This window comes from Bombina bombina, chromosome 3 (genome assembly GCF_027579735.1).
Source record: "Bombina bombina isolate aBomBom1 chromosome 3, aBomBom1.pri, whole genome shotgun sequence".
Lineage (NCBI taxonomy): Eukaryota > Metazoa > Chordata > Amphibia > Anura > Bombinatoridae > Bombina > Bombina bombina.
The window spans coordinates 100,410,021-100,423,026 of record NC_069501.1 but is presented as its reverse complement, the minus strand read 5'-3'; the positions used below and the strand labels follow the sequence as shown (position 1 = coordinate 100,423,026).

Below are 13,006 nucleotides of genomic sequence, written 5' to 3'. Positions count from 1 at the left end.
CAGCTATGGTTTGGCACTTTATGTATTTTATAAAGTTCTAAATATATGTATTGTACTTATATTTGCCATGATTCAGGTTTTCAGTATATTTCCTTTTGCAGACTGTCAGTTTCATATCTGGGAAATATTTTTCTCCAACATTGGTGTGTCCGGTCCACTGCGTCATCCATAACTTGTGGGAATATCTCTTCCCCAACAGGAAATGGCAAAGAGTACAGCAAAAGCTGTCCATATAGTCCCTCCTAGGCTCCGCCCACCCCAGTCATTCTCTTTGCCGTTGCACAGGCAACATCTCCACGGAGATGGTTAAGCGTATGTGGTGTTTAGTTGTAGTTTTTTATTCTACTATCAAGAGTTTGTTATTTTAAAATAGTGCTGGTATGTACTTTTTACTCTGAAACAGAAAAAGATGAAGAGTTCTGTTTTTGAGAGGAATATGATTTTAGCAGCAGTAACTAAAATCGTTTGCTGTTTCCACATAGGACTGTTGAGATGAAATAACTTCAGTTGGGGGAAACAGTTAGCACACTTTTCTGCTTAAGGTATGACTAGCCATATTTCTAACACGACTGTGTAATGCTGGAAGTCTGTCATTTCCCTTCATGGGGACCGGTAAGCCATTTTCTTAGTCTCAAACAGAATAAAGGGCTTAATATGGGCTATAAAACTGGTAGACATTTTTATGGGCAAGATCGATTGCTTTATTTGGGCACTTTATACAGATTGAGGTTGAATTTCACACTTATAAACTTTGGGGAACGATTTTTAACGTCAGGCACTGGTTTAGACACCTTTTCAGTCAGGAAGGGCCTTCACTGTAGTAGGCTGAGCCTCATTTTCGCGCCATTACTGCGCAGTTAATTTTGAGAGCAGGACATGCAGCTGCATGTGTGTGGATCTGAAAGTAGTTGAAAAGGTTCCTAGAAGGCTTCATTTGGTATCGTATTCCCCCCTGGGTTTGGTAAAGTCGCAGCAAAGGCTGTAGCTGGGACTGTAGAGGGGTTAAACCTGTAACCGGCTCCGGTATCTTCATTTTAAGGGTTAAAGCTCTGAAAATTTGGGTGCAATACTTTGAATGCTTTAAGACACTGTGGTAAAATTTGAACAATTCCTTCATTGTTTTTCACATATTCAGTAATAAAGTGTGCCCTGTTTAAAATTTAAAGAGACAGTAACGGTTTTAATTAAAACGGTTTTTTGTACTTTATTGACAAGTTTAAGCCATTTTAACATGTCTGTACCTTCAGATAAGCTATGTTCTGTATGTATGGAAGCCAATGTGTCTCCCCTTTCCAAATTGTGTGATAATTGTGCCATAGCATCCAAACAAAGTAAGGACAGTACTGCCACAGATAGTAAGGTTGCCCAGGATGATTCATCAGATGAAGAGAGTAAAGATAGTTCTGCTTCATCTCACTCTGTGTCTACACCAGTTTTGCCCACGCAGGAGACGCCTAGTACTTCTAGCGCGCCAATGCTTGTTACTATGCAACAATTGGCGACAGTAATGGATAAATCCATAGCTAATTTTTTATCCAAAATGCCTGAATTTCAGAGAAAGCACGATTGCTCTGTTTTAAACACTGTAGAGCAGGAGGGCGCTGATAATTGTTCTGTCATTCCCTCACACCACTCTGAAGGGGCCATGAGGGAGGTTTTGTCAGATGGGGAAATTTCAGTTTCAGGTAGAATTTCTCAACAGGCAGAACCTGATGTTGTGACATTTAAATTTAAATTAGAGCACCTCCGCGCACTGCTTAAGGAGGTGTTATCTACTCTGGATGATTGTGACAACCTGGTCATTCCAGAAAAATTGTGTAAGATGGACAAGTTCCTAGAGGTTCCGGTGCACCCCAACGCTTTTCCTATACCCAAGCGGGTGGCGAACATAGTGAACAAGGAGTGGGAGAAGCCCGGCATACCTTTTGTTCCCCTTCCTATATTTAGGAAATTATTTCCTATGGTCGACCCCAGAAAGGACTTATGGCAGACAGTCCCTAAGGTCGAGGGGGCAGTTTCTACATTAAACAAGCGCACTACTATTCCTATCGAGGATAATTGTGATTTCAAAGATCCTATGGATAAAAAATTGGAGGGTTTGCTTAAAAAGATTTTTGTTCAGCAAGGTTACCTCCTACAACCCATTTCGTGCATTGTTCCTGTCACTACAGCAGCGTGGTTCTGGTTCGAGAGACATCACTGGGGGTAAGGGCCATGCCCTCCCACAAGATAGGCCCTTCAAGGCCAAGAATAAGTCTAATTTTCGTTCCTTTCGCAATTTCCGGAACGGACCGACCTCCAACTCTGCAGCCTCTAGACAAGAGGGTAATGCTTCGCAGACCAAACCAGCTTGGAGACCGATGCAAGGCTGGAACAAGGGTAAACAGGCCAAGAAGCCTGCTGCTGCTACCAAAACAGCATGAAGGAGCAGCCCCCGATCCGGGACCGGATCTAGTAGGGGGCAGACTCTCTCTTCGCTCAGGCTTGGGCAAGAGATGTTCAGGATCCCTGGGCACTAGAAATAGTTTCTCAGGGTTATCTTCTGGAATTCAAGGAACTACCCCCAAGGGGAAGGTTCCACATGTCTCACTTATCTTTAAACCAAATAAAGAGACAGGCATTCTTACATTGCGTAGAAGACCTGTTAAAAATGGGAGTGATACACCCAGTTCCAATTGTGGAACAAGGACTGGGTTTTTACTCAAATCTGTTTGCAGTTCCCAAAAAAGAGGGAACCTTCAGACCAATTCTAGATTTAAAGATTCTAAACATATTTCTCAAAGTACCATTGTTCAAAATGGAAACTATCCGAACGATTTTACCCTCAATCCAGGAGGGTCAATTTATGACTACCGTGGATTTAAAGGATGCGTATCTACATATTCCTATCCACAAAGATCATCACCAGTTCCTAAGGTTCGCCTTTCTGGACAAACATTACCAGTTTGTGGCTCTCCCATTCGGGCTAGCCACGGCTCCAAGGATTTTCACAAAGGTACTCGGAGCCCTTCTAGCGGTTCTAAGACCAAGGGGCATTGCAGTGGCACCTTACCTGGACGACATTCTGATACAAGCGTCGTCTCTTTCAAGGACAAAGGCTCACACAGACATCGTTCTGGCCTTTCTCAGATCTCACGGCTGGAAGGTGAACATAGAAAAAAGTTCCCTGTCTCAGTCGACAAGAGTCCCTTTCTTGGGGACAATAATAGATTAGTTAGAAATGAAGATTTTCCTGACAGATGTCAGAAAGTCAAAGCTTCTAAACGCTTGTCAAGTTCTTCACTCTGTTCCTCGACCTTCCATAGCTCAGTGCATGGAAGTAGTAGGATTGATGGTTGCAGCAATGGACATAGTTCCTTTTGCGCGAATTCATCTAAGACCATTACAACTGTGCATGCTCAAACAGTGGAATGGGGACTATACAGACTTGTCTCCAGTGATCCAAGTAGATCAGGAGACCAGAGACTCACTACGTTGGTGGCTAACCCAGAATCATCTGTCCCAGGGAATGAGCTTCCGCAGACCAGAGTTGGGTTATCGTCACGACCGACGCCAGTCTAGTGGGCTGGGGCGCGGTCTGGGACTCCCTGAAGGCTCAGGGTCTATGGTCTCGGGAAGAATCTCTTCTCCCGATAAACATTCTGGAACTGAGAGCGATATTCAATACTCTCAAAGCTTGGCCTCAGCTAGCAAAGGCCAGATTCATAAGATTCCAATCAGACAACATGACGACAGTTGCTTACATCAACCATCAGGGGGGAACAAGGAGTTCCCTGGCGATGAGAGAAGTGACCAAGATAATAAAATGGGCGGAGGATCACTCCTGCCACCTATCTGCGATCCACATCCCAGGAGTGGAAAACTGGGAGGCGGATTATCTGAGTCGTCAAACATTCCACCCGGGGGAGTGGGAACTCCACCCGGAGATATTTGCCCAGTTGACACAATTATGGGGCATTCCAGACATGGATCTGATGGCGTCTCGTCAGAACTTCAAAGTTCCTTGCTACGGGTCCAGATCCAGGGATCCCAGGGCGACTCTAGTGGATGCATTAGTAGCGCCTTGGACCTTCAACCTAGCTTACGTTTTTCCACCGTTCCCTCTCATTCCCAGACTTGGTATGCAGACCTGGTGAATATGTCATCGGCTCCACCATGGAAGCTACCTTTGAGACAAGATCTTCTGGTACAGGGTCCATTCGAACATCCAAATCTAGTCTCTCTCCAGCTGACGGCTTGGAAATTGAACGCTTGATTTTATCTAAGCGTGGGTTTTTGGATTCTGTGATAGATACTCTAGTCCAAGCCAGAAAACCTGTAACTAGAAAGATTTACCATAAAATATGGAAAAGATATATCTGTTGGTGTGAATCCAAGGGATTCTCATGGAGTAAGATCAAAATTCCTAGGATCCTTTCCTTCCTTCAAGAGGGTTTGGATAAGGGATTATCAGCGAGTTCTCTAAAGGGACAGATTTCTGCTTTATCTGTCTTGTTACACAAACGACTGGCGGCTGTGCCAGATGTTCAAGCCTTTGTTCAGGCTTTGGTCAGGATCAAGCCTGTTTACAGGCCGTTGACTCCTCCCTGGAGTTTAAATTTAGTTCTTTCAGTTCTCCAAGGGGTTCTGTTTGAACCTTTACATTCCATAGATATTAAGTTGTTATCTTCGAAAGTTTTGTTTTTAGTTGCTATTTCTTCTGCTAGAAGAGTTTCTGAGTTATCTGCTCTGCAGTGTACTCCGCCCTATCTGGTGTTCCATACAGATAAGGTCGTTTTGCGTACAAAACCTGGTTTTCTTCCAAAGGTTGTTTCCAACAAGAATATTAACCAGGAAATAGTTGTACCTTCTTTGTGTCCGAATCCAGTTTCAAAGAAGGAACGTTTGTTACACAATTTAGATGTAGTCCGTGCTTTAAAGTTTTATCTAGAAGCAACAAAGGATTTCAGACAAACATCTTCTCTGTTTGTCTATTCTGGTAAAAGGAGAGGTCAAAAAGCTACTGCTACACCTCTTTCCTTTTGGCTGAAAAGCATCATCCGATTGTCTTATGAGACTGCCGGACGGCAGCCTCCTGAAAGGGTCACAGCTCACTCTACTAGGGCTGTGGCTTCCACATGGGCCTTCAAGAACGAGGCTTCTGTTGATCAGATATGCAAGGCAGCGACTTGGTCTTCCCTGCACACTTTTGCCAAATTCTACAAATTTGATACTTTTGCTTCTTCGGAGGCTATTTTTGGGAGAAAGGTTTTGCAAGCCGTGGTGCCTTCCGTTTAGGTAACCTGATTGGCTCCCTCCCTTCATCAGTGTCCTAAAGCTTTGGTATTGGTTCCCACAAGTTATGGATGACGCCGTGGACCGGACACACCAATGTTGGAGAAAAGAATGACGCAATAAACTTTAGCATTTTGCGCCCTCGCGAGCCTAATTCTGCCCGCGAATTTAAAAGATAGTCAATTTGAAAAAAGACTACACCCCAGGTAAGAAATAATTTTTTTCTAAAAAAAACAGAATTAATGCTTACCTGATAAATTACTTTCTCCAACGGTGTGTCCGGTCCACGGCCCGCCCTGGTTTTTTAATCAGGTTTGATAAATTTATTTATTTAACTACAGTCACCACGGCACCCTATAGTTTCTCCTGTTTTTTCTCCTGTCCGTCGGTCGAATGACTGGGGTGGGCGGAGCCTAGGAGGTACTATATGGACAGCTTTTGCTGTACTCTTTGCCATTTCCTGTTGGGGAAGAGATATTCCCACAAGTTATGGATGACGCCATGGACCGGACACACCGTTGGAGAAAGTAATTTATCAGGTAAGCATAAATTCTGTTTTTTTTAGAAAAAAATTATTTCTTACCTGGGGTGTAGTCTTTTTTCAAATGGACTATCTTTTAAATTCGCGGGCAGAATTAGGCTCGCGAGGGCGCAAAATGCTAAAGTTTATTGCGTCATTCTTGGCGCAAGATTATTATGGCGCGAAGTTACATTCATTGACGCAATTTCGGCATTTCCGGTGTCTTAGTTGACGCCGAGTCATTCACAAGGTTGCATCTTCTGTGACGCGAGTGTGTCATTTCCGGACGTTTTTCATTATTTAAGACCCCATTTCTATATGCCTCTTGCCTTTTCTCTATGTCAGAGGGCTATGCTGTTTGCATTTTTTTCCCATTTCTGAAACTGCCATATAAGGAAATTGATAATTTTGCTTTATATGTTTTTTTTTCTCTTACATTTGCAAGATGTCTCAATCTGATCTTGTCTCAGAAGTCACTGTTGGAACTCTGCTGCCGGATAACGGTTCTACCAAAGCTAAGTGCATTTGTTGTAAACTTGTGGAAGTTATATCTCCAGCTGTGGTTTGTAATAGCTGTCATGATAAACTTTTACATGCAGAAAATGTATCTATCAGTAGTAGTTCATTACCTGTTGCTTGTCCCTCAACATCTAATGCACATGATATACCTGTAAATTTAAAATAATGTATTTCTGATTCTATACAAAAGGCTTTTTCTGCTATTCCGCCTTCTAATAAACGTAAAAGGTCTTTTAAAACTTCTCATAAAGTTGATGAAATTTCAGATGACCAACAACATACTGAATTATCCTTCTCTGATTGAGGAGATCCAAGATCGGATCAAGACTCTTAAATTGGCCAATACTTTTATCTGCGATGCCAACATGCAGGTAATTAGGCTGGGAGCTAAGATGTCTAGCTTCACTGTCCTAGCTCGTAGACCTCTGTGGTAAAATCTTGGTCGGCTGATGTCTCTTCAAAAGCCAAGCTTTTAGCTTTACCTTATAAGGGTAAAACCTTATTCGGTCCTGGTCTGGTGGAAATCATTTCAGAGATTACAGGAGGAAAGGCATCTTTCCTTCCTCAGGACAAGAAGAATAGACCTAGGGGTCGTCAGACTTCTAATTTTCGTTCCTTTTGCAACTTTAAGGGACAAAAGTCTTCCTCCTCTTCTTCCAAACCTGACCAGTCCAGGGCCACTTGGAAATCCAGCTAGCCTTGGAATAAGGGAAAGCAAAACAAGAAGCCTTCTGCTGATTCTAAATTAGTATGAAGGGTCCGCCCCCGATACAAACTTGAATCAGGTGGGGACAGGCTTTCTTTTTTTCGCCAGGCTTGGATTCACAATGTCTCAGATCCATGGGCTGTGGACATAGTATCCCAGAGTTACAAAATAGGATTCAAGTCTTGCCCTCCAAGGGGCAGATTTCTCCTGTTAAGACTATCTTTAAAACAGGTAAAGAGGGAGGCCTTCTTAAATTCAGTAAGGGACCTATCCTCCCTGGGAGTTATTGTACCAGTCCCTCTAGAGGAACAAGGTCTAGGATTTTATTCAAATCTATTTGTGGTTCCCAAAAAAGAGGGAACTTTTCGTCCCATCCTAGATTTAAAGTGTCTCAATAAGTTCCTCATGGTTCCGCCCTTCAAGATGGAAACTATTCGTTCCATTCTTCGATTGGTTCAGGAGGGTCAGTTCATGGCGACTATAGATTTACACATTCCCATTCACAGCGATCATTACCAGTTTCTAAGGTTTGCCTTTCTGGACAAGCATTTCCAGTTTATTGCTCTACCGTTTGGTCTTGCCACAGCTCCCAGAGTATTCACAAAGGTTCTGGGGGAGCCCTTTTGTCAATGATCAGATCCCAGGGAATTGCTGTGGCGCCTTATCTAGACAACGTCTTGGTTCAGGCGTCATCTTTTCAACTAGCAAAATCTCATACAGAGATGTTGTCTTTTCTACATTCCCACGGGTGGAAGGTGAATCTTGAAAAGGGTTCTCAAGTTCAAACTACAAGAGTGTGTTTCCTTGGGACAATCATTGATTCCCTGTCCATGAAGATTTTCCTGACGGACGTCAGAAAATCAAGACTTCTTGCTTCATGCCTTTCCCTCCAGTCTGCTTTTCGTCCATTAGTGGCTCAATGCATGGAGGTAATTGGTCTGGTGGCTTCCATGGACATCATTCCTTTTGCTCGGTTCCATCTGCAATCGTTGCAGCTTTGCATGCTCCATCAATGGATCGGTGAGCTTTCAGATTTATCACAGAGGATAAATCTGGACCCCCTAACAAGAGACTCTCTCGTATGAATTTCACTGGAAAACCTGTCTCGGGGGACTTGCTTCCTTAAACCTTACTGGGTGATTCTGACTATGGACGCCAGCCTGTCAGGCTGGGAAGCTTTTTGAGGTTCTCTGAAAGCTAAGGGCCTGTGGTCTCGGGAAGAGTCTTCTCTTCCCATAAACATCTTGAAGTTGGGAGTAATCAATGCCTTGACAGCTTAGCCTCAATTATCTTTAGTCCGGTTTATCAGATTCCAGTCGGACACCATTACCTCAGTGGTTTATATCAACCACCAGGGAGGAACTCTTGAGTTCCTTGGCCATGAAGGAGGTGACTCGTATTCTGCAGTTGGCAAAAGCTCACAATTGTCTCCTCTCGGCTATCCACATTCCAGAAGATGACAATTGGGAAGCGGATTTTCTGAGCAGTCAGACTTTTCATCCCGGGGAGTGGGCTCTCCATCCGGAAGTGTTCTCCAGGGTAGCCCTCAGGTGGGGGGTTCCGGAGTTAGATCTGATGGCGTCTCGTCAAAACGCCAAGCTTCCAAGGTACGGTTCAAGATTAAGAGATCCTCAGGCCGCCCTGATAGATGCTCTGGCGTTCCCTTGGGATTTCAAGCTAGCATACCTGTTTGCTCTCCTTCCACGAGTCATTGTTTGTATAAAGCAGGAGACAGTGTCTGTGATTCTAATGGCTCCTGCCTGACCTCAAAGGATCTGATTTGCGGATCTGGTGAATATGTCATCTCTTCCACCTTGGAGGTTACCTCTGGGGAAGGACCTTCTACTTCAGGGTCCATTCCTCCATCCAAATCTAGATTCTCTGAAGCTGACTGCTTGGAGATTGAACGCCTAGTCCTGTCTAGATGTGGTTTTTCGGAGGCAGTCATTGATACTATGCTTCAGGCTCATAAACCTGTTACTCGTAAGATTTACCATAAGATATGGCGTAAAAATCTTTTTTTTTTTTTTTTTTTTTTTTTTTTTTCTTGGTGTGGAGCTAAAGATTTTTCTTTATCTTTTCTTAAGTATGGCCCGGAGAAAGGTTTGTCATTCAGTACTCTGAATGGTCAGATTTCTGCTCTGTCCAAACATCTGGAAGAAATAGGCCTGTGTTTAAGACCTGTTGCTCCTCCTTGGAGCTTTAACCTAGTTCTTAAAGTTTTACAGCAAGCTCCGTTTGAGCCGATGCATGTTGTGGATATAAAATCATCTTGGAATGTTTTATTTCTCCTTGCTATTTCTTCCGCTCGCAGAGTTTCTGAGCTTTCTGCTCTGCAGTGTGATTCTCCGTACCTTATTTTTCATGCAAATAAGGCGGTCCTTCGTACTAAATTAGGGTTTCTCCCTAAGGTTAAGGTGGTGTTGGATCGAAACATTAATCAGGAGATTGTAGTTCCTTATTTTTGTCCTTATTCTTCTTCTCATAAGGAACGTCTTTTGCATAACTTGGATGTTGTGAGTGCTCTAAAATTTTACTTACAAGCTACTAAAGACTTTCGACAATCTTTTTCCCTGTTTGTTGTTTTTCACTGGAAAGCGTAAGGGTCAGAAGGCTATTTTGATGAATGAAAGTGCCCCTGTTTTTAATAGTATTTTAAAAAAAATGGTCTTTCATTCACCAAAGTTTATGTTCACTTTAAACAAACATCTGTATATATATTTTTTTAATTTTGAAGCTAACTGGAATGTCATAGCTGGTCTGAGATCAAAGTTCACTTGCTGATGAGCATCAATCCAACAACTCTGTTGGTGGTCATTGAAACTCCCCACAAACATGAGCGCAAAAAGTGTTTTCGTTCATCAGATGGTGAGAGTTAATAATCAATCAAGTGTGGTAATTCCCCTCCCAACCACTAGGAGGAGGCAGAAGATACCCTAGAGCAGTGATGGTGAACCTAGGCACTCCAGGTGTTTCAGAACTACATTTCCCATTGTGCTTAGGCCTTCTAAATTCCAGTTGAGCATCATCGGAAATTTAGTTGTGAAACACCTTAAAGGGACAGTATATTGTAAAATTGTTTTCCCTTGATGTGTTTCCAATTACTTTTTTCTACCAGCTGCAGAGTATAAAATGTGTGAGATTTACTTTTTTTAAGGCTTATTTGTGTATATGAATTAGCTGATTTTGTGATTTAAAGCCACAACCTTATAAAATGGGTTGAGCTTGTAGGTATAATCAGATTTAATTACTTTATCACATTGTGTACATATACATGCTTCTTTATCTTATATCTGTCCATAAACCAATCTCTGATACTTGGAGAAAACAATGGAAAATTAACACTTTATTACCTTATCTCTTCTATAACCCACTGTGTAATTATCTCTTCTATAACCCACTGTGTAATTTCTTCTACTGGCTGTGTTAACATAGCTTGGCCTTGAGGCCAAAAACTTTCAGGATGGGTGGGGATACCATAGGCTAAATAAACTATTTCAAATGCCAATATAAGGGTAATGGAAATACTTGTAAACAATTTAATACACTCCAGCAGGTAAAGTGGCACATTGGGAACAAATTAAAGGGGAGACATTTTTTTATTAAACTGTCCCTTTAAGTGCCAAGGTTCGCCATCAGTGTCCTAGAGCTTTAAATTCCTTTCCACTTCAATCCTCAGTCTTTTTGCCTTCTTGATGGAATGAGGGGGAAAGTTTGTAGTGCCATATCAGTAACTTACCTACCTTCACTGTTTGTTCCTCCCCTATTTCATGGTGATCTCATGGACTTCACTGCTTTGGTATAGATTCCCACACATGATGACTTAAGGACTCACTACCTGATGAAAAACATTTTTTGCTTACTTGATTATTTCTTTCATGATGGTAAGAATCCGAGACCCGCCCCTCCCTGGTTGCTTAGGTGATGCAATTACTAGTTTTGCACCTCTTTCAGGGGATGTGGGAGGGAATTTAAAATACATATGTTTAGGCACATTTTATTATTATTATTCTTATTAAAATACTCTTAGATACCACAAAAATGAATAATGTCCTTAAATGGATAAAAAAATGCTCTAAAACAGAGCATTTTATATCACTGTTTCTTCACTATAGCTGTGTGTCTAACCCTGCAAAGTCTGCTCTAGAGCAGTAGTGCACTACTGTGAGCTAGAATACATCTTGTGAGCCAATGACTAGAGACAGATGTGTGTAGCTTCCAGAAATGTAGGTTATGTACTTATTTATTTTCAACAAATACCAAGAGAACAAAGTACATTTTAAAATAGAACTTAGAGATTGTCTAGTTAAAATTATAAACTTTCATGATTCAGCAGGCAATTTTAAGCAACTTTCTAATTTGACTCCTATTCATTTTTCGTCGTCTTATCTTTTTTTGAAAAAAAAAAAAAGAATGTAAGCCTAGTAGCACAGACCATTTTTTGGTTCAGCACCTGGGTAGTGCTTTCTGATTGGTGTCTAAATGTAGCCACCAATCAGCAAGCGCTACCCAGGTGCTGAACCAAAAATGGACCGTCTTCTAAGCTTACATTCAAATAAAGGTAGCAAGAGAACGAAGAGAAATTCACTATTAGTTTATTAGACAATGAAAATCAGTGTCTATGCTTTCTATGCTATACTTAATTTTATGTTACTAAAACAAACTTTCTCTTCAAAACTAATAGTAAAGAGGTCAAGCCTAGACCCCAGTAGCCTCAGTGCTGCTCTCTGGTGGTTGTTTCTTCCACTGCAACACACTGACCTCCATTTATAAATCTTCAAACGCAACTTTTGAATCCTTGTGGCATAGGATTGAAAAAAAATCTTACATGTAAACCCGTTGTTTGAAAGTTAGACGCTCCTGATTAAGTATTTGTTATAATATTAAAGTGCCGTAAAACAGGTTGAGATCTGTGCATATTCTAAAACGGCTAATTAAAAATAGTTTGCATAAATTTATTTTTACAAATTTCTGGCAAGTATTTTGAAATTTTCAAAAATAAGCAAAAATACTTACTTAACCATGCTGTCTGGAGCACTGTGCTCCACCCCCCTTATCCGTGTTTAGACACAGGCATTGTATTTTAACGGAGTTCACAGCTTCTAGGCATGCTCCAGCAGAATAATCCCTATTCACTTTTGTATTCTACCAAAACAATAGATATAGATAAAGCCATAGAAGGAAATGTGTGGGGGGGAGTTAGGCATATTATATTTTGTCTCTATCCCAACTTGCTTTATGTCCCTTTAATAAAGATCGACCACATTTTTATTTCTGCATTTGTTTTGTTTTTTAGAGTAATAATATACCTTTCAAAGGCTTTTGTATAATTGTATTTCAGGTTTTTAAATGCATATATTCAACATTATCTGTTCATTTGTTACGTTTTTTTTTTTGTTTGTTTTTTCATTTTCTTTCTTTTCTTTTTTTAAAAAGAGAATAAATCTCACCAATATTGACTATGTAGTTCTGCTATACGGACACGCTAACGCGCTGCTTGGCATTGGACAAAGTCAGGTAAGGCAAGCAGGTGGCTTCAATAATACTGCTAAACACACTATAATGCTACTTAGTTTTTTTAGGCCATAGTCTTATTTATTTTTTCTGTTTATTAAAGGAGCTAATGTATGCTGAAAATGAACTGAAGAAAATTACTCAACATTACACTAAGGAAAGATTCAATTGTGTGGCTTTTTTTGGTATTGGAAATGTTTATTATAGGCAAAACAGGTATGTTTGATTTTTATAGTTATTCACTCTTTTGTTATATTGTCAAAACACATCCTATAGATTTAGAAACCGGAACTATCACGTTTTGTTTCATTGGCCTATGTATAGATAAAGACTGATAGAATAGTTTGTAAATTAATTTGTGTTGCTGTTTCACAGATATGTTTCTAGCATAACCTGATCCTTCACTGAATCAGTCTATTTTGCATGTACAGTTGTTTGCAGAACAAGTGGTGTGCTTTAGATTAATTTATATA

The 13,006-nt window shown here is 41.0% G+C and overlaps 1 protein-coding gene across 1 annotated transcript in view; it reads left to right on the top strand.

The window, feature by feature from the left end:
- Window positions 1-13,006, top strand: part of TTC3 (tetratricopeptide repeat domain 3) — a 410,905-nt gene that overhangs the window by 135,686 nt on the left and 262,213 nt on the right. The window contains exons 16-17 of the mRNA XM_053705936.1: window positions 12,456-12,536; window positions 12,637-12,749. Of these exons, the coding sequence (XP_053561911.1) occupies window positions 12,456-12,536; window positions 12,637-12,749 (194 nt within the window). The remainder of the gene's footprint in view (window positions 1-12,455; window positions 12,537-12,636; window positions 12,750-13,006) is intronic.